The sequence below is a fragment of the Gorilla gorilla genome, chromosome 18, assembly GCF_029281585.2.
Source record: "Gorilla gorilla gorilla isolate KB3781 chromosome 18, NHGRI_mGorGor1-v2.1_pri, whole genome shotgun sequence".
Classification (NCBI taxonomy): domain Eukaryota; kingdom Metazoa; phylum Chordata; class Mammalia; order Primates; family Hominidae; genus Gorilla; species Gorilla gorilla.
In genome coordinates, this window is record NC_073242.2 from 14,687,444 (window position 1) to 14,708,183 (window position 20,740).

General features: G+C 48.5%; 1 protein-coding gene across 10 annotated transcripts in view; it reads left to right on the forward strand.

Annotated features, from left to right (window-relative positions):
* CLEC16A (C-type lectin domain containing 16A) overlaps positions 1-20,740 on the forward strand; it is a 237,361-nt gene that overhangs the window by 102,649 nt on the left and 113,972 nt on the right. For all 10 annotated transcript variants that reach the window (XM_055365296.2, XM_019012487.3, XM_055365306.2 and 7 more), the window contains exons 16-18: positions 114-164; positions 4,313-4,441; positions 13,716-13,836. In XM_055365296.2, the coding sequence (XP_055221271.1) occupies positions 114-164; positions 4,313-4,441; positions 13,716-13,836 (301 nt within the window). The remainder of the gene's footprint in view (positions 1-113; positions 165-4,312; positions 4,442-13,715; positions 13,837-20,740) is intronic.

A 20,740-nucleotide genomic window follows, 5' to 3' on the forward strand; every position in this document is an offset into this window, starting at 1 on the left:
CTAATGAGAAACAGATGGCCTCTAAAGCCACAAACTAGAGTTTATAATCCTCTGTTGTTTATGGAAAAAAAAATATGAATAATCTCCTCTTCCCTCCCTTCCTTTCTTTTTAGGGAGAAGACATTTTTTTGGACATGTTTGAAGATGAGTATAGGAGCATGACAGTAAGTGAGGGGCTGGGACACACTTGGGCTGGCGTGCGCCTGTGTCCCTGCCAAGCTCCCCCTGCCCATCCCAGAGGGAGTTTTTTGACTTAGGGCTTTGTGACCAAATAGCACAGATCGATGGGGAAGCACATTTAGAATGGTGTCTTGTGATCCCCACGACTGTTAAAATTTCAGACTATATTCACTCCCTCTAAGATGGGAGGTGTCCAATGAATCAGGACGATTCTCTGCTATGAATAGTAATTTTGGGGGCAGTATCATTTTATTGAGGACTTACTCTGTGCTGGATGTATATAGCATGCTGTACAGATTATATCTCTTCATCCTCACACCAACCAACGGTAATAGCTACTGCCATTGTCCCGTTCTTGCTGAATTAGTCTCTTCTCATACTGCTATGCAGAAATACCCAAGACTGGGTAATTTATAAAGAAAAGAGGTTTAATTGACTCACAGTTCCACATTGCTGGGCAGGCCTCAGGAAACTTACGATCATAGTGGAAGGCACCTCTTCACAGGGTGACAGGAGAGAGAATTAGTGCAAGGAGAAAAAATGCCAGACACTTAGAAAACCATCAGATCTCATGAGAACTTACTATCATGAGAACAGTATAAGGGAAACTGCCCCCATGATTCAGTTACCGCCACATGGTTCCGCCCTTGACACGTGGGGATTCTCATGTGTCTCACCATTCAAGGTGCGATTTGGGTGGGGACACAGAGCCAAACCATATCACTTGCTAATGAGGAAACTGAGTCAGAGAGGTCTAGTGATGTACCCAAGTCTGCCCAGCCGGTGAGTGGCAGAGCCACGCTTCTAGAGGAGGACAGCCCAGCCCCCCAGCCCCCGTGCTTCTCCATGTATTATGTCCCTGCCTCCCTGTTTGCTGCTCCACTGGAATGTTTCAGCATGCAGCTCTCCCTCCAGTCTGCAGTGCCAGCACATGGGCTTCCTTCCTCCTCCCGCAAGCAGAATCGCGGGAAGCCATAGGTTCAGAAGATCGCAGCTTTCTCTGCTTTGCGCGTTTGTCTCTGTTATCCCAGCACCTGCCCTTGGCTAGGTACTCCATAAGTACGTGATAAATGATCCTTCTTGTGGATATTACCCACCAAAGCATGTGTGATTTGGGAAGTTTATAATAAACCTAAGTGTTTTAAGTGTCAAAAAGAAAAAGGCAGCGTGCACTAATTGGCTCCTTGGCTTCGCAGCCCATTCCCTAGGAATCTGGACAGCCGGGCCCTCACCACGTCCTTTGTCACTGCATGTCTGAGGCTGCCGTGGAGCCTTTTCAGAGGAAAGGTGTAAATTGGCATAAGTCATCTCCAGAAACACCCCAGCAGCACCCTGTGCCAGGCCCCCGTGGGCTGCGCATCCACAGCCCCTCATCATTCCTCCAGCCCCTTCGAGAGAGGCTCAGTCTTCCACCCTTCAGACCATTCATTAGAGTGGAAGGGATTCAGTTGTCATTTGTCATTTCCTCTTACCCCCGAGACATCCCCCTGCAATGTCATTCCCTACAGTTTGGTTTCCTGTTTGGAGATGTCAGGCTTCTATGGCACTTGACCATGTGGGAAAGCTTGAGCTCTTAAACCCCTGCTCAGTGTCTGCTTTTGACAGTGCAACCTTGAGTGCATTGCTGAAATTCTGAGCCTTGATTTTTTTCTTTTTTTTTCCGAGACAGAGTTTTGCTCTGTCGCCCAGGCTGGAGTGCAGTAGTGCGTTCTCGGCTCACTGCAACCTCTGCCTCCTGGGTTCAAGCAATTCTCCTGCCTCAGCCTCCCGAGTAGCTGGGATTACAGGCGCCCACTACTACACCCAGCTAATTTTTGTATTTTTAGTAGAGACGGGGTTTCACCATGCTGGCCAGGCTGGTCTCAAAACCCTGACCTCATGATCCGCCCGCCTCGGCCTCCCAAAGTGCTGGGATTACAGGCATGAGCCACCGCGCCTGGCAATTTTTTTTTTTTTTAATCCGTAAGGTGGGGGATCCCTACCTCAGAGCCACCCAGGCTGTATATGAAATAGCCAACAAGAGGCCTCATAGGTCCGTACACAACAACAGATACTCATGGGTCTATACACAACAAATACTTCCTCCCCCTCCCACCGTGGGGAGCTTCCCAGGTTTTTTTGTTTGTTGGTTGGTTGTTTTAATCAAACATGTATTGTGTGTCCTATACAATGCCTGGCATTCCAGAGAAATACAAAGGTGCCACGCCCTTGCTCTGTATCTGAAAATCAGTCCTCAGCCTTCAGGAATGCAGCTTCTGAGTGGAAGGGGGTGGGGACAGGCCCTCCAAGGCCAGCCGCTGTACCAAAGTTAGACCATGACTTGTGACCTTTCCTTCATTTCCCTTATTGCCTCTGGTTTAATGCAAAAGGTTCAGTGAGGTGATGGCCTAGCTCTGCCCCCAGCAGGCCTGAGAGGTTCACTGGGAAGGTTGTAGGGGGCAGCAGGAGTAGAGGGGAAGGGAGCTGCAAGTGCATGAGTGAGGCAGGAGCTGCCCCCCTTGCTGGGTTAGAGGATTTGGAGTGGGGGACCTCAGGCTTCTGGAGGAAAGTACTTAAAGTGTCCAAAAGAAAAAGGCAGGCAGCATGCACCAAGTGGCTCCTTGGCCCCCTGGCCCGTTCACCGGGTGTCTCAGTATGTTTTCTGCAGCTATAACAGAATACCACAGACTTAATTTATAAAAAAAAGAAATTTCTTACAGTTCTGGATGCTGGGAAGTCCAATATCAGGTGCCAGCATTTGGCGACGGCCTTCTTGCCATGTCATCCCATGGTGGAATGCGGAAGGGCAAGACAGAGCAAGAGGGAACAGAACTCACTCTTATAACAAAGTCACTCTCACCATCATTGAGCCACACCTGCGATAACAACATTACTCCATTCATGAGACCTAATCGCGTCTTGTTAGGCCCTACCTCTCAGCACTGTCACACTGGGGATTAAGTTTCCAACACAGAACTTTGGGGGACACGTTCAAACCATAGCACCAGGTATCTGGGCCACTGGGCCCTCCCTACATCCCTGCCCTATGTAGTCAGCTTTACCTAGCAAGAGGGGGAAAGTGGTATGTTTGAAGCCCACTTTCTGAAAAGAGAAGACACAAGGAAAGCTTGTGATGTTTGAAAGAGTAAAATGAATTCTGCAGAAAGCTTACCCTTCCTCTGTGAAGCCAGGGAAATGAAGTGTTAGTGTTCAACAACACGTGTGCATTGATTACTACTGATGCAGCAGAGATCTGGGAGAGGTGGCAGGGAGGGGATGTCACCCTGTGTCTTAGTCATCAAAGAAGGCTTCGCAGAGGTGGTGTGGAAAGAGGCCGTCAGCTCTGGCCCAGTGGCCGTGGGCATGCGCCTTTCCTCCTCTGAGCTCAGTGTCCCTTTTATGATGGGCCCACCAGCACCTGCCGTCCAGCAGGAGGTGATCCCAGCACGTGCCTGGCACTTAGTAGATGCTCCAATAATGATTGTGTTATATTATCCCAGGTAAGATGTGAAGGGGACAAGGAAGGAAGGGGAAACATTGGTCTTAGGGTGGGAATCACAGAGGCCCTGGAGCAAGACAGGCCTGGGCTCATGTCTCGGCTCTGCCACCCACCAGCTGAGCGACCTTGGATCCATTTTTCTGCTTCTCTGAGACTGTGTTCCCTCATCAGCAAAGTGGGAAGCAGCTCCTCAAAAGCCCTTAGGTCACAGCTTGCCGCGGAATCAGCTCTCGTTAAACAGAAGCTGCCATCGCCATAGCTGTTATCATCACTGGAAGGACAGAGAGGAGGAAGCAGGTGGCAGACAGGCTTGCACCCACAGGGATAAAGCATACCTGGCCTCCTGCTGAGAATCCCTGTCCCTGCTGAGGTGGAGAGAGAATGCGAAGAGGAGCAAGCTTTTCACAGCAAGGATGCAGCTTCTCAAGAGTCTGAGCTGCTGCTCCAATTAAAGGAAAAATCTGCAATTTAGAAAACCAAAAGGCACATTGCTCCCTTATCTGTGCTTTACTTCAATCTAAATCCAGGGTTTAGATCACTCATTTACATTTACTAAATGCGGGTGAAGGCGAGGGGCCTGTGTAACCTCCCCCGGCCCCTTCCTCCTTCCAAGTAAGGAATCTGCTTTGAGGTTTCCTGTAATGTCTCTTCTAGATGAAGCCCATGAACGTGGAATATCTCATGATGGACGCCTCCATCCTGCTGCCCCCAACAGGCACGCCACTGACGGGCATTGACTTCGTGAAGCGGCTGCCGTGTGGCGATGTGGAGAAGACCCGGCGGGTGAGTGAGCACAGGACCTGTCATCTCCTGGGCCACTGTTCTCCAGAACCACTCCCAGACCAGGGAGGAAAGGGCTTCTTTGTCAAAGTCAAGAGCCTGCCCTCAACACAGCTTAGACAGTGGATAGAGAGTACCCACTTGCCCCCAGGCATGACTTTCCAAGGCATGTTTTTACCCTTTGGAAAGTAGGGTTTGGCATTCCGTTGCATCTGGCACCCAGTGTTGGCTGCAGAGAGGTAGCCTTCACCAGTGCAGACAGACAAGCCCTGAGCTCAGGAGTAGAAGGCAATGGGGCCAGTTTTCTGTGAACCGTCAGGGGTGAGCACGGTACATCCAGTGCAGGTGAGGTTGGTGTGAAATCGTAGCCCAGTGGTCTCAGGACCCCCAGAGATAGTGCGATGTTAAGGCATCTACCTGCTCTTGGGACACAGTCAAATTAAATGTGAATCTCACCAGCCTGCAAGACAGATATCTGTGAAAAGGTTAGTTCTCAGAACCAGCTGCAGTGTGTGCTTCCGTTATCAGCCCTTTTTTTCCGAAGCAGGCACTCTAGGAAGCAGTGTCCTCAGGGGTGTTCATGGTATTTTATCTGCCGGGTAAGATCAGAGTTTCTTTCTTAGAAAGCACCATCACCTTTTCCTAGAAAATCATTCCCTGGAGACATGAGTATTTGTGTATAGTTTAGAGGAATTCATTGCACACAGCTCCCCTTGTCAGCCTGTATCATCTGAGTTAATTCGTGTGTGACAGAGGTGTTTCACTTTTGGATTTTGCAAAACAGGAATGACCTGTCATTTGCACCTCAGACACGAGGAGTCTGAACCTTCCTCCCTGCAGCTGGTGGTTCTACCTCGGAAGCCTGGGGGTGCAGAGGAAGTGGGACCCATGTGTCTTGAGTCAATCCACATTTCCAACTGTCTGACCAAACCCACAAGCCTCACCGCAGGACCCACCCTGTCCGGGCCACTGACGCCTTCCTTCCATGTCCTCCCAGCCAGGCACACGATTCTGTTTGTGGGTGGCAGTGTTTGCACTGGACGTCCTGGCATCAGCTTTCACTGGAGGACTGGTTCTGACAGATGTGTATGTGTTGCTTCACGATGCTGACGTGCTCACCCCCAGCCAGGGCCACAGCATCCTGGGCCAAGAAGGCCCCACCTGGGAGATCCCCCCGCGCCCCTGAGCCAGAAGGTCCAGAGGACTGAACGCTGAGCACTGCTGCTCTGGATTCCACTTTGCCTTTTTGTTGTTGTCGTTGTTGTTGTTGTTGTTGTTGTTTTGGAGGCTGCAGTGAGCTGTGATCCATCCTGGAGTGCAGTGGTGCGATCATAGCTCACTGCAGCCTCAAACTCCTGGGCTCCAGCCATCCTCCCACCTCAGCGTCGGTAGCTGGAACTACAGGCACAAGCTACCACATCTAGCTAATTTTTAAATGTTTTATAGAGATGAAGTCTTGGTAAGTTACCCAAGTTAGCCTTGAACTCCTGGCCTCAAGCCATCCTCCTGCCTTGGCCTCCCAAAGTGCTGAAATTACAGACATGTACCACCACACCCAGCCCACACTCTACCTTCTTTTGGTTCACAGTTTATCAGGGTTTTTCTTACCACTTCTATGAACACATAGCCTCTGTTATGAAGTAGATCAATTCAAATCAGTTCTTTATGTGGATTTCCTCATTAAATTCTATAACCATCCTAGGAGATTGGCACTATTATTATCCCCATTTTACAGAGGAAGAATTTTTTTTTTTTTTTTTTTTTTTTTTTTTTTTTTAAAGACAGGGTCCTGCTCTGTCACCCAGGTTGGAGTGCAGTGGTGACATCTTGGCTCACTGCAATACACTCTGCCCCCTGGGGTCAAGCGATCCTCCCACCTCAGCCTCCTGGGTAGCTGGGATTACAGGTGTGTGCCACCACACTCGGCTAATTTTTGTATTTTTTGTAGAGATGGAGTTTTGCCATGTTACCCAGGCTGGTCTTGAACTCCTGGACTCAAGCGATCCGCCCACCTCAGCCTCTCAAAGTGCTGGGATTACAGATATGAACCACCACGCCCTGTCCACAGGGGAAGAAATTGATGCATGGAGAGGTCTGGTGATTTGCTCAAGGTCACCCAGCTAGTGAGTAGCTGAGCCACAAGTCAGCCCAGGCAATGTGGCCCCCAGAACCTAGACTCTTAGGCATTCTGACCCACTGCTTCCCACACTGCCTTCTTGAGATCTGCTGGCTCTGCTCAGGACACTGGGACAGCAAAAACACAGCCCCAGTCCTGAAGAAATCAGAGCCTTAGAGGTCAAAGTGGGAAGAGACAGTGGCAGGTCATGTGGCTCAGGCCATTATTCAAGCAGCATTAGGTCAGGTCACTAATCCCACCTGGAGCAGGAAGTGGGACAGGCATCAGATAGGGAGGCATAGGCCCAGAGACAAGTGGCACATTCTGGCACCAACACGGCAGTGATTGCAGCTGGAGCCCACAGTAGGATGTGATGAGGCTGGGGGTGCTGGCAGGAGCCAGATGACGGGAGCCTTGGAGCCCCTTGAGAACCTTGGCTGTCACCTCTTAACACAGTTTCATGACATCATGCCCTGCTGGGCTGGGGCAGGTGGTCCTGATCCACAGGCGAGAGATGGGAGAAATGCAGGGGCCAGTTTGTCAGGCATGTGGCGGAAGGGAGGTTGCTTCTTGTCTACTCTGAGCTGCTGTCTCCATCTGTCAAGTAAAATGTGCCTGTCTTTCCAGAGTTATTGTGAGGACTCAGCAGCAAGCCAATGGCAGGTCTCGATGATAGTCTTTTTGCCCCTCACATGTCACAGAGTTGCAGGTTCCCAGGGCTGTGCTGCCTACCTCCCTTGTCTCGGATAGGATGCACAGCCCGAGTGGCTGGCTGAAGCACAGATAGAGAATATCTCAGCTTCTCTAGAGTCTCTTTGCCTGTCTGACAAGTTTCCAAAAGCAACTCTCAAGTCCTCCCAGGGTCCCTGGGTAGCAGAATGATATAAAAGAGGCCAGGCTACCTCAAAGCCAAGGCATCCACTTTAGAAAAGCTTCCTTTGTGACTTTAATAATTTCTTTCTGAAGGGTAGCTTTGGCCACTCATCTCACTACGGTTCCTGTTGCAAGGGAGCCATCTAGAATCATCCAGAAGCTTAGCTCCTCAAGCCCACTTCAGAAATCAGAACACACCAATGTGCTTTGAATCTGAGCTAAAGGAAGTTACATGGTTTAGCAAGCAATTGAGGGCTTATGTGGTTCGTTTCAAGTTTTTTGCTTGTATCCAAAGAACATTCCAAGCTACCCCTTTGGATTCAAAGGTTTTCTTTCTTTTTTTTTTTTTCCACCAAGTAGACTTTTTAAAGGAGGCTGATCCTTTTTAGAAACTCCATCCTTTATTTTCCTTAAGGACTTGTCAAAGAGGTTCAAACAATTCTCCTGGCAAATCATTCCTAAATATTCATAGATTCATCAAAGAGCTGCTAGATTCTTGCTATGTGCCAAATACTGTGTTAGCCTTGGGGGTGAAGAAATGAGCGAGCACACATCCCTGCCTTCTGGACCGCTCTTTTTACCTAGTGAGGTAAAGTTTATTAACAAGTAAGAGAATAGCAGGTTTGGTATCAACTCACAATCAGAGCTCTGGAGGAAAGAAACAGCATGCCATAGCCAGGGGCTGAGGAGCGCTCCTCCTGCAGATAGAGTGATCGGAAGAGCTGCTCTGCAGAGTTGACATCTGAGCTGAAACCTGGAGCACGAGGAGGAGCCAGGAAGGTTAAAGTGATAAAGGAGGCACTTTCCAAACAGGGAACAGCACACATCCAGTCCCTGAGATGCCACCAAGTGTGGCATGTTCAAGGAGCATAGTTAAGTGAGGGAGGGGCAGGAGCACAGCTACAGGAGAGGATGGTGGCAGCGCTTTGCAGGCCGTGGGGAGGCATCTCACGATAACGCCGTTTTCCCTCTTGCTTTTTTTTTTTTTTTTTTGAGACGAGTCTCAGTCTGTCATCCATGCTGGAGTGCAGTGGCATGACCTCGGCTCACTGCAACCTGCTCCAACTAGGTTCAAGTGATTCTCCTGCCTCAGCCTCTACAGTAGCATAAGCCACCACGCCCAGCTGATTTTTTAATTTTTTTTGTATTTTTAGTAGAGACTGGGTTTCCCCAGTCTGTTGGCCAGGCTGCTCCCAAACTCCTGAACTCAGGTGATCCACCTGCCTCGGCCTCCCATAGTGCTGGGATTACAGGCGTGAGCCACCATGCCCAGCCCCCTCTTGCATTTTAAAAACCACATCACTTATTCTTTCTTTCAACATAGTTGTTGAGCATATTCTAGGTGTCAGGCTCTGAGTAAGATGCAAGACAAGAATGGTGAGCAAATAATATAAAATAAGACCAAAACAGCAAGGGGGCCACTGAGCCATGCCAGCTGAGAAGGGAAATTCATGTTGAAATGAAGGTCACTGGAGCTGTTGGGGTCCAGTGAGAACATTGGAGCAGAACTTTGGGCTTAGGCTGGACCCATCCCACATGTAGGGGGACCTGAGAGAAGCAGTGAAGAAGGAAAACAGTGGTGTCAGTCAGACCAACCACGGGTCAAATCCCAACTCCAGCTGCATGACCTTGAGCGAGCCACTCACCCTCCCAGAACCTCAGGTCCCTCGTGGGTCTTGCCTCTCAGCTGTTGCCCAGAGTAGACGAGCGTGGCTGTGAAGTGACAAGCCCAGGGCCTGGCAGACAGTAAGTGCTCAGGAAGCATTGTCTGAACAGAAATGGAGCAGTCTAGTATGTAAGGTGGGAAAGAAATAGGGTCTTTCATGATCTAAATCTACCGAAGCTTAATGCCAGAGAAAAGAGAGTTAGGAATAGGTTTTTTTGGTGAATATCAAAATCCAAGTTTAAGCCACTAGCCATCTGTGTATAGTCATCTTGGAAGCGGTTATGAAACACCCATATTTGCACGAGGTTTTATTTGTCCCCACATTGTTTCCCTGTTCCTTTGTAAAACCACAAGCAGTTTTTGTGTTTATCACTATTGGCCTTGAGGAAATAGAATATTTTGCTTTATTTTTTCGATGTGTATTATACATTAAAGAAAATACAATAACATCTCATACAATTTCCAAAGTAAAGGGAACAGTCTTTCCCATGATTTCATCACCCTAAACAAACAATACTTAGACATCTTTTGTGCTCCTCCTATCTTTGTCTGTAAAAAGAGTGTACCGTGGTCTTGCTTTCATCCCTTCTTTTTCTTTCTTTTCGTCGTAGCACAAGAAGTTTTTCATGTTGTCATAGTTTAAATAAGTCTGGTTTCTTATGGCCTCATAAAGGTTCATCTGGCATTTTCTTGCAAGTAGACATTTTGGTTGCTTCCAGTATTACATTATTTTCAACTAAACTATAATGAGCAGCTTCATGAATACAGTGTTTTTCTTTCTTTTGAATTATTTCTTTAGGATAAGTTCCCAGAAGCGGAATTTCTGGTTCAAAGGGTATGAATGTGTTTTTTTCATGATCCTCTGCATATTGCCAAATTGCTTTCCCGATGGTTTGTGCCCACATTAAACTGCTTCGGCCCTCTTTTAAGAATGACTGACTTTCACAGCTACATGGCCTCAGTGGGCTTCTAACTTGAGGGACTGTCGCCTAAACTAGGCAGCTTGCACATGCAGCAAGGAAGCAGGAGGGTGAAAACCGAGCCTTTGTTCCAGGCCAGCTCCTGGGCTCAGCACATCACTGGTGCCATCCCGTTGTACCTGCATGGTGGGTGCCCCATTTCCAGAGCATAAGCCTGTGCTTGGGCACGTCACGTGATTACCAAGCCCCAGCTTGAGCCACAGTGTGTCTGACTACAGAGCCACCCACCTTCCCCTGCTCATTGGACTGATTCCCCGGTGACATTGAGTTTGCCAGAATTTGCTTCCAGACTCACTGAAGCAAAGAAACTGGAGAAATCTCTTTATATTTGAGCTTGGTCAGCTGTCATCCTTTTCAAAATCTAACCTGTTCTTCCTGGGTCAGTCCTTCCTGATATTCTATGGAAGACTCTGAAAGAATAATAATTTATTTTTCCTTTTTAATAATACTTTTAAATTTGCGTCTTTATTTAGCAAAGAAAAGCACTCAATAAAACCCTGGGTCCCAGGCCTTAAATCTTTTGGAGGTCAAGGAGTGTGGTTGGAAGAACACAGAGCTTAGAATCTAGTTATTCACTAACTGACCTTGGGCAGGCTGCCTGTCATTGCTCAGCTTTGGTTTCCCCATCTGTAAAATAGGAACCATGCAGAGTCATTAAAAGCTTAGATGAGACAACCCCGTACAGCTGGCACAGTACGCGGCAGGCCATGGGGAATCAGAGAGTGCTTATTGTTTTGGGTGTGGTGGGGTGAATTTTATGGCTCTTATGCTCATATTTTAGCTTTCTTTTGTGAATTTACAGAGTTGTGGGGCTGCCCAATGTGCCTACCAGGCCCTTATAACCCCCCTACCCCCGTGGGAGCCCAGGTTTTGCCTCGAGTGGAGCTCCCCACCCTGTGGGAATCGGCCCTCCTCGCATTCATGGACATGGCTTCTCATGTGTCCTTCCTTCTCTTAGGAGTTGGGGCAGGAACCAGGAAAAACACTGAGGGATTTTATTATACAGTCATCCCTCGGTATCCATGGGGAATTGGTTCTAGGACCCCCCCCAAGGATACCAAAATCCACAGATGCTCAAGTCCCTTATATAAACGGCATAGTGTTTGCTTATAACCTATGCACATCCTCCTGTAGACTTTAAATCATCTCTAGGTTACTTATGATACTGAGTACAATGTAAATGCTATGTAAATAGTTTGTTATACTGTATTGATTAGGGAATAATAAGGAAAAAAGTCTGTACAAGTTGAGTACAGATGCAACCCTTTTTTTTTTTTTTTAATATTTTTGATCTACAGTTGGTTGAATCCACAGATATGGAACCCATGGATACAGAGAGCTGACTGTATGTGTATTATATTCTATTTTATATTTATGATGATGATTGTTATTATCCATGTGTTGTTTGCAAGGCAAAAGCAGATATTGGCCTATATTGGGAGCCAAATTCTGAACTTTTAAAGTATTTATTGAAAGGTTACAATTTTTCAGAGTGGTGGGCTGCAGAAAGCCACACGTTTCTGTTTTCTCACCCACCTGCTCTGGTCCTGCATGAGTTATTTGCCTTCAAAACCCCGAGAGGAACAGGCGTTTGGGCACAGAAATGAGCGTCTCCTTGACCTGGACCTGGCTGTGATGGGCCGTTTCCTTTCTTTCTCATCCTCATGGTCATGACTCCTTATATGAGAGCTCAAGCTGCCAAATATTTCAAGTGACCACCCACGTCTTGGGCTTTCTGTACTTGGACTGCCATGGATGTTTAAGTTTCCTGGTGCACTTGGTTAAGTGACACACATGTCATACATTCCTGAGTTCACACCCAGCTCAGCCACTTAGCAGATGTGTGAGCTGAAATAACTCTGCCCCTCTCAGCTCTGTTTCTTCCTCCATAAAATCTTCAAGTTACAATAAGGTGCCCACAGTTCCTGCCACCCCGTAAGTGCTTTAAAAATAGAAGTTCTTTTTGAATTTTTTAATGGAACTACACTTCTTTTTCTTCCAATTGTTAGAGATGTCTTTATGAAGGCTGTACTTTTAAAAACTGTTGACAATCAGATACGAATGCTACCACCACCATCATCATCACTGTAACTTAAGAGCTGATCTTTCTCCAGTGCTTTCTGGTTTACAGAGGACTGCACTACCTTAGCATAGGGCCAGGAGATAGGATTGCTCTTCCAGTTCCAACATTAGGAAGTTGCTCCAAGGTCTCCCACTGGTTAGGGCGCAAGGCAGCACTGGGTGTAAGCAGGCTGACCAGCTCCTCATTGCCTGGGGTATGAGGAGGCAGTGTGAGTGCACCTCTTTGCAGACAGTAATTTGGCCCCTTTCTAGTTTTGGGAGGCACACTGCTGTATAGAGGGCACCTCCCCTCACCTAGGTCCAGACTGCAGCCTTCAGAGCCATAAACAAGAAGACCCAAAGGCGCACTGGGATTCGCCTTTGCAGCTCCCTAGTGGTGACAGTGGTTTGTCCCCCAACCCCACTGTGCTGGCTGCTTTCCCTCCTGCGTTATCTCAGAACCTCCTAGCAGGCATGCGAGCTATCATGCCCATTTTACAGATGAGGAAAAGGAAGCTCACAGAAGTCGGGACTTGCCCAGCCTAGTGGAACTGGGAATCTGATGTAGACCTCGTGTGTCTGACTCTGGAGCTGTCCCCATCGGGCACTGCACCCTCAGTCAGGCCCAGCAGCTGTGCCTCAGGGAGAGAGGCCTGCAGGTGGCCTTTTCTGTGGACTGCCCCTCTGCTTCCTTGCTCTGGTTGGTGGGCAAGCCTGTCCTGGGGCTGGAGGCTGCTTTCTGCACACACGGCTCCGACTGCTGGGACTCTGCTTTGTTTCTGCTCTCTGAAAGTACCTGGTGGCCACACAATTCTGACCAGACACCACTTCTGTGGGCCAGGAATCCCTGTGCCGGTGGATCCGCCTGTGTCCCTGGTCTGCCGGCTGGGAAAGCCTGAGGGGCATTCAGGGAACCAAGGTCACTGCCCACCTGCCAGGTGCGAGGTCTCTGCCCCGTCAGCAGCACACCCCCTGTCGTAAGACCAAGGGATCAGGAGTTGAAGAGACTCACCCAGGGGTAGGATTTTCCTCAGGTCTCAGGCCCTGCAGCCCACAGGCATTTCATTTCACCCTCTTCTGTCTGCCCCACCCCCATATTCAGTAGGTAGTACCTTGAAATGCTTTTGGAGTGATTGGGTTTTCCAGAGCCCATGCTGGTTTGGTTGGGACAGACTCAGGGTCTAGCCCTTGCTAGAAGCATGGCCTGGGCAGGTCACTTCACCTTCTTAGGTCTCAGCTGCCCGGTCTGTGAAATGGGGCTGACTGCTGGGCAGGGATTGTTATGAAGGTCACCTGATACTTGGGGATAAGGTCCTGGCAGATGACAGGTGCTCAGTTCAGGTAAAGTAACCCAAACCTGAACCTGTGGATAACTGAAAACAGGCTACTCCCCCTTTGATTTTTTTTTTTTCTGTCTTGTTATAAAAGCACGTACCAGAATCACAACACCCGAAGAGGTGGGCTTTATTGCGTTTCTTTCTTTTTTAATAGAGAGTCATTGTGTCATTTCTGGGTGTGGGGCATCTCACTGAAATGACTCTGCAATCTCACTCTTCTCTGCTCTCTGAACTGTTGGTCCAGGCCATCCGGGTATTCTTCATGCTGCGTTCCCTGTCACTGCAATTGCGAGGGGAGCCTGAGACACAGTTGCCGCTGACTCGGGAGGAGGACCTGATCAAGACCGATGATGTCCTGGATCTGAGTGAGTTGGCTGCTCTGAGTCACAGCAGGGGGCTGGGGGACATGGGACACCACTCTGCTGATTCACACGCCACTGGGAGGGTCAGTGTGCAACCTACATTTTGTACTATTATTGAGCTGTGACCTTGAGCCAGCGATGTGCATGTCCCATGCAGGTTTTGAAGAAAAGGCCCCTGGGTTCTCTGAGATCAGTTTGAGGGTTCTGCTTTCACAACCAGCTGGTTCTCTAAAAAGTCTCTGCAGAGCAACTGGAGGCTCAAGCAAGGGTGAACAAACTCCAAGGTTCCTGTCCTCCCTATAAACATAGTGGCATCGGTTTGGTTGGTTTTATATATTAAGCATTTTCTATATGATTCCAATGATAAAAGGGTTCTGCTGCTAAAGAAAGAAACTTGTAAAAAGCAAAACACCAGTGTTTAGGTAAGGATGAAGGCTTTGGACACTGGAGAACCACGTGCTCAGCCCATAACCTTGAGCTACTTGTTCCGCTGTGTAGTGCCTCATTGTTCTCATCTGCAGCATGAGGCTCAGCTTTAGAGAAGACAATGGGCATAAAGCCTGACCGTGTTCCTGGAACCCCTCTCGTATTTGTATAGCTTTCTCTTTCCTCCATTTGCTACAGGGCACAGGCACACTAATGAGCAGCATGGTTTTCTGTTTCTTAACGGCATTGTGGTATATTAGGAGTCTTTGGTTATAAGAGACAGAAAACCCACCTTAGACCAGCTTAAGGAAAAGAAAGGGAAATTGGCTGATGTCACTGGGAAGTCCAGGAGTAAGCCACCTTCAGGCATGGCTGGATCCGGGTGCTCAGACACTGTCATCAGGAAGCTGCCTTCCTCCATCTCCCAACTCTGCTTTCCTCTGTTCATCCTCAGGAGGGCTCTCACCAGGTAGTGGCAAGATGGTCTTCAGCAGCCCCAAGATTTGTTGAGCCAGCTACACAGCCCTGATGGAAAGAGAAGCTTCTCTTTCCCTTTAATTCTCTAAAGTCTGGGGTAGAGGTATTATTGGCCTAGCTTGGGCCACATGACCATCCCTGAACCAGCCAGTGGTCAGAGGAATGTGACTCACTGATTGTCTAAGCTGGGGTCGCATGCCCAGCCTTGGAGGTGGGAGGGAGAGCCAGTTCCTTTTGAACCCCATCACCTGAGAGAGGGAAGAGGCGACCCTCAAAGGAAAACCACCAAAGAAGGGATGGTGGCTGGGTGGGCAGAAACAGCACAGGGCCACTCTCTGTAGCACTGTTGTTGCTGTTTTAAATCAGCTTTATTAAGATATAATGTATATACAAAAAAACTCCCCAAGGGTTAGTGTATAATTCAATGAGTTTTGACAAAACTATAGAGTTGTGATCTAGACCCTGCTTTGTATTCCCTTGAACAAATGACAGGACCCCCACAGCCTCCGTTTCGTCTCCTGTAAAACGAGATGGTCTTTCTTAAAGTACAGAGTTGTTTTCAGGATTGAATGAAATAGAATATGAAATATCACGTGACCAAGCATAGTGCCTACCGTGTAACTGTACTCAGCAAACTGTAGTCAGTATTACAGGAGGTCATGCATGTGAAGAGCATAGCATGCCGCCTGACACATAGAGGTTCTCAGTGAATGAGTATTGTGTGTTACCTGGTTGTCTGGTTTCTTTTTCTGGCCTTAGTTATGTTTTATCTTTCCCTTTCTTGGAAGAATAAAGCAGCTGTGATGCCTCTCTGCCTGCTGCCCAACTCCTTTGGCCCTTTTGCCCTTGAGAAATGGCCACAGGAATTTCTCTAAGGGTTTAAATTGATCAAGTTGGCTGCAAAGAATCATAAACCAGTCTTTCTCTGACTTGATTCAAGGAGAGAAAGAGCTTGCTTTGGGGGGGTGGGGGAGGGCAGTGGGGAGGGGGCACTTCATCAGGGCAGCAAGAATGTTTGCATCCGTGAAATGGAATTAAATTTTATGCTGGGAATTCACATTCCTTCCCTCCTCCCCCTAGGAATGGCCTGCTGGAATAAAGGTTCAAAGTTTTTCACTTATCAGTTTTAATTGATTAGATTGCTAGTTGAGATCACTTAACTGAGCCTTTTTGGGTAGTTGGCCGTTAAGAAAGTAATGGCTGTTTGTCTTTGCCCAGCCTGATTGCAAATTATGTCTTTTGCTAAGGAGGGTGACTTTCAGAAAATAGTAGGGATTATGGAAGCACGTGGTACTAGGATAAGATATGCCTGTGTTGTTGGTTTATTTGGTTTTTTTCTTCTTTCGTTTTTTTTTTTGAGGGAGGGATTGTAAATGCTGGAGCTTCTCCTCACCTTCCATTGCGGGGGAAAATCACCCTACTGTGCAATCTGACCAAATGCCTTCTGTATACAAAATACAGGTGAAGGACAGGTGAAGCCATTCTTGCTTGCTGCATGACTGGAAGCTGGGCATGTTTTTGTCTCCCTGATGAACTTGAGAAAGCTGACTTGGGGAGAAATGTTAGGGACTGCTCACCATTTACCTGACTCCATGTGGTCTGCTAGGCTTAAAGGAGTGCTGTCTCCAAACAGCAGGAAGAGGTGGCGTAAAGTGTATTCACTGGCCATTGTCACACTTCAGTAAGAAACAACAGCATAAAGGATATTCCCCAGAAGCCACCCCAAGTGCTTGCTGACCAGCAGCAGGTCTCTCGGCCAGGTGTGACAGCCGAGCTCCGGCTGTCATAAAAGGTGGCTTCTCATGGGGAGCATTAAAGATGTGGTCACCACTCAGCAAAGAGGCAAACTGGTCATGCTTAAAGTGAAGCCTGTTTTGTTTTTCACTAGAGAGGAGAGTGGCAGAGGGCAGAGGTCAGGAACTGGCAGCCACGTGTGCCACATCTGCTGGAGTGATGGGGGGCTGGGGTGGGAAGGAAGAGAGAGAGGAAGGGAGGGAGGGAAGTGGAAGGAAGTTGAAGGGAAGGAGGGATTGGAGGAAGAAAGGGGAAGGGAGGGAAGGGAAGAGGGGAGGAACTAGATAGAACAGTGGATTTCTAGAGAAAATAGCATCATGAATCTCCATATACCCAGCCCTCAGCTTCAACAGTTTTTACCATTTAGCTAAGTTTTATTTTATCTGCCCTTTCATCTGTCTGTTTAAAATACGCCACCCACCCACACAGTGTATTAAAGCAAACGGAAGACATCATATTATTACATCTAGAAATACCTCTCTCTAACAGAGAAGGACTTTGTATTGTTCCTTTTAATGGAATTGATTGCCACCATTTGCAAACCAAGTGCCTCCCCAGCCCCAGCTGCTGCTTTGGAATGGAGGCCAGGGTGCAGGGGCCTGTAGACAGGGCCTGTGCTCACCCATGTGCTGCCGCCCGGGTCTTGTTGACATTTGATTTTGCAGCCACTGGCATCATTGGAGTAATCATCTTTGTAATCTTCCCCAGAGTCTTCATGCCTGTGAGGCTCAGTAGCCTTACCTTTGAAATGGTTCTAGTGCTGGATGTGGTGACTAACACCTGTAATCTCAGCACTTTGGGAGTCTGAATTGGGAAGATCACTTGAGCTCAGGAGTTCAAGACCAGCCTGAGCAACATAGTGAGACCTTGTCTCTACTAAAATCCAAAAAAATAGCCGGTTGTGGTGGCAGATACCTGTAGTCCCAGATACTTGAGGGGCTGAGGTGGGAGGATTTCTTGAACCCGGGAACTCGAGGCTGCAGTGAACCCTGATCATGCCACTGCACTCCAACCTGGGGGACAGAGTGAGACCCTCTTTCAAAAAAATAAAAACAAAACCAAAACAGGGTTCTAAAAGACTTTCCAAGGAGCTCAAATGAGATCACATGTAAAGCTCACAGCACCGTGCTTGGCACTTAGTAGGTGCCCAGTGAGTGGGAGCTGGCTGCTTCCCTGCTGCAGCTGCTGAATACGCAAGCTGAAACTCATCCTGCTGGGCTCCATGGGGCTGGCATTTTCTGCTTAAGCAACACTCTGAGAACAGTATCCTGAGACATTCAGGTCATCGCTCAGATGATGACACTGTTTTGAGGGGTAAGAAAGATATAGCTCTGGCTGCTTTGGCCAGAGGAAGGGAGCTGTATCCCATCTAGGCTGTGAGACTCCCTCACTCCAGTGTGCCTCCTGAACAAGGACAAGCAGGCTTTGAGGAGAAACCACAGATTCCTTGGGACTGACCTCAGAGCCTCCTTAAAGGATTCTTGCCTGTTTCCAAATATCATGAGCAACCACAATAGGGGAGAAATCTGTCCATTATCCATACACCCCAAAGAGACACCTGGCAACCAGGCGTGTTCAGTATCCAGTTTCCTTGCAGCCTGTTCATGTGGGCACCTAACATTCACATAGTTGCGGCCATAGCATGTGCTACATATATCTAACTTGTATTCTGATTTCTAAAATCAATTCTTGAAGCCCATTCAATGAAGACCCATTCATGCATTCAGCTATTTATTGAGCACCTGCTGTATGCCAGGCACAGTGCTAGGAGCTGAGATGTGAGAGTGAGCAAAAGCCAGACTTCACTTCTGTTCTTGAGGTGTTTCCAGTTGTGGAGGGAGCAACCACTAACAGGTAAGTTAAGTAAATGCACGATCACAGACTGATTGGGATGGCTCCGTACAGGTGATGAGCAGGGTCCATGCTAGAGAATAACCAGGAGGAAAATCCTCATGGGCTGGTTAGGGAAGGCCTCTCTGAAGAGGTGCTGTGCCAGGAGGGACCAGAAGCTTCTATGAGAAAGCACAGAAATGAGGACTGCCTTTTAAGGATGGCAGAGGTGAGGCTGAGGTGGGAGAGAGGGTGCTGTGTTCCAGGGTCCCCACAGAAACTGGGGTGGCTGGCACACAAGTAGCAAGAGTGGGTCAGTGGCTGGGAAGAGCCAGATCTCAACTATAGGGCTTTCTCACAGGGACATCTGTCCCAAACGGACACTTCTAGAGCTGGCACTGCCTGGTCAGACGGTCCCAGAAGGGGCCTTCGAGCTGCACTGGGGGCTAGAAAGGCCTGCAGCAGGGCGGCGAGGAGCATGGACTCAGGGGCCAGACTGTGCCTGGATGGAAGTCCCAGCTTTGCTGCTTTCTGCTTGCCAGCTGTATTACCTTAAGGGAACTGAGTCTCCCGGCACTTCAGTTTCCACAGCTGTGAAATAGGACTTGCTGGGAGGAGTAGATGAGCATTATCTGTGCTGTGCCTAGAACAGTGCCTGACAGAATTGCAGAGAGGCCATTTAGGAGGCTGTGGCAGGGACCAGGGGTCAGTGCTAGTGGGCAAAGAGGGACGGGACAGTCTGGGTACAGCATTTTGTGACAGTTTGCAGTGGCGATGCCAGAGAGCTCGGTTAACTCTGGGGTTCTGAGCTTGGGGCAGTCCAGGTGGCAGGGGCTGGGAGGATGGTGATTTTGTCATCAGCAGGGCTGATCCTGGAGGAGGAGCTGGTTCCAAGCAGAAGGTGCTGAAGTTGGTCGGGCGGCCAGGTGAGACGTGCCATGAGGGAGCTCGGCCAGGATGTCCGGGGGGTGGGGGAGCAGTCCGGAAGCCTCCTCGCTGCTTCGTAGATTCAGAACTCTTGTGTTTAGTAGCCTGCATGATATTCTGTTGTCTGAGACTTCTGACGTAACCATGGTGCAATTTTGGGTCATTTTTACTCTTGCCTGGCATAACCTAGCTGGCTGTTCCTCAAAAGATCCTCGCGACAGTGTGTTAGATCATGTGGTGTGTAAGGGAAGTCCTCAAACCTGCAGAGAAACATCTGTGAATAAGCAGACCTCTGTACACTGGGTGTGAGCGCTCTCCCAGGCTTGAACATACTTCCCAGGGTCTGGGGGCCTGGAAAATACTCATCAAGTACAGAACAGTAGGTCCCAGCCCTTAGGATTTCATAGCCCAGAAAAGCATCAAAACAAAAATAAAAAACAAAGCTTTTGGGGACGGATCGCCAACTTTTGTTTGTTTACCGAGTAGTCATTTTTAAAAAAAGCATTTATGAACAATCATTCCATAAAAGAAAAGACATTGTTAATATTGAGTAGGTAGCACATCACTTCAGAACGAGGGTAGTCTTTCCAAGAAACAGTAGTGGCAACTGTATACCCACATACTGTGCTTTAATGGGGAGTGGGTTTGTTGTTGTTGTGGGGGTTTTTTTTTTGGGGTTTTTTTTTTGTTTTTTGTTTTTTTTGTTTTTTTTTAAAAAAAGCAAGTGCAGACCAATTACTCTAGCAAAAGCCAGTGTCTCTGTCCTTCCAAGCTTATGGGGAAGGTAAACCCCAATCACGGCAGCACAGATCAAACTCAGATGGCCACCGTGTTTCCTGATCTAAGAGCAGGTGACGGGGTTAACCTGGCTGGAGGTCAGGGAGGCTTCTGAAGGAGGGGCCCATTTGAGGGCTGCAGGGGGGGTGTGGGTGCCTAGAAGTGGCGCAGAAGAAGCAAAGGCCCTGGGGCCGATGGGGATTTGGGGAAGATGAGAGACGGCAGTGTGGCCACAGAGTCGGGGAGTGGGAGGGTGAAGGTGGTTGGCAAGATGAGGCTGGGTAGGAAGCCATGCAGGCCCTGTAGGCATATCAAGTGTTCAGGGTTCTATCTTAAAAACAGTGAGAAAAGTTTTTACCTGGCTGATGTGATCAGATTTGTATCTCAAAAGGCCCTCTCTGGCCTCAGTGGAAGAGATTTATGGGTCAGGGCAGCATTACAGCAGGGAGCCCCAGGGGAGGCCAGGCCTGCAAGGCATGAACTAAGAGGTGGTATCCACAAGCTGGCATCCACACCAGGCTTGGACAGTCTGGTTTGCCCCAGAGACTTGTCTTGAATGCTGCTCTGTCCACTCTGTGGCCTAGGTACAGGGGCTTTTATTGCACAGAGGTCCATCCAGTTGGATCCGGCGTGTTCTCCAAACCGTCGTACCTTTGAAGCTAATTATTAACAACAA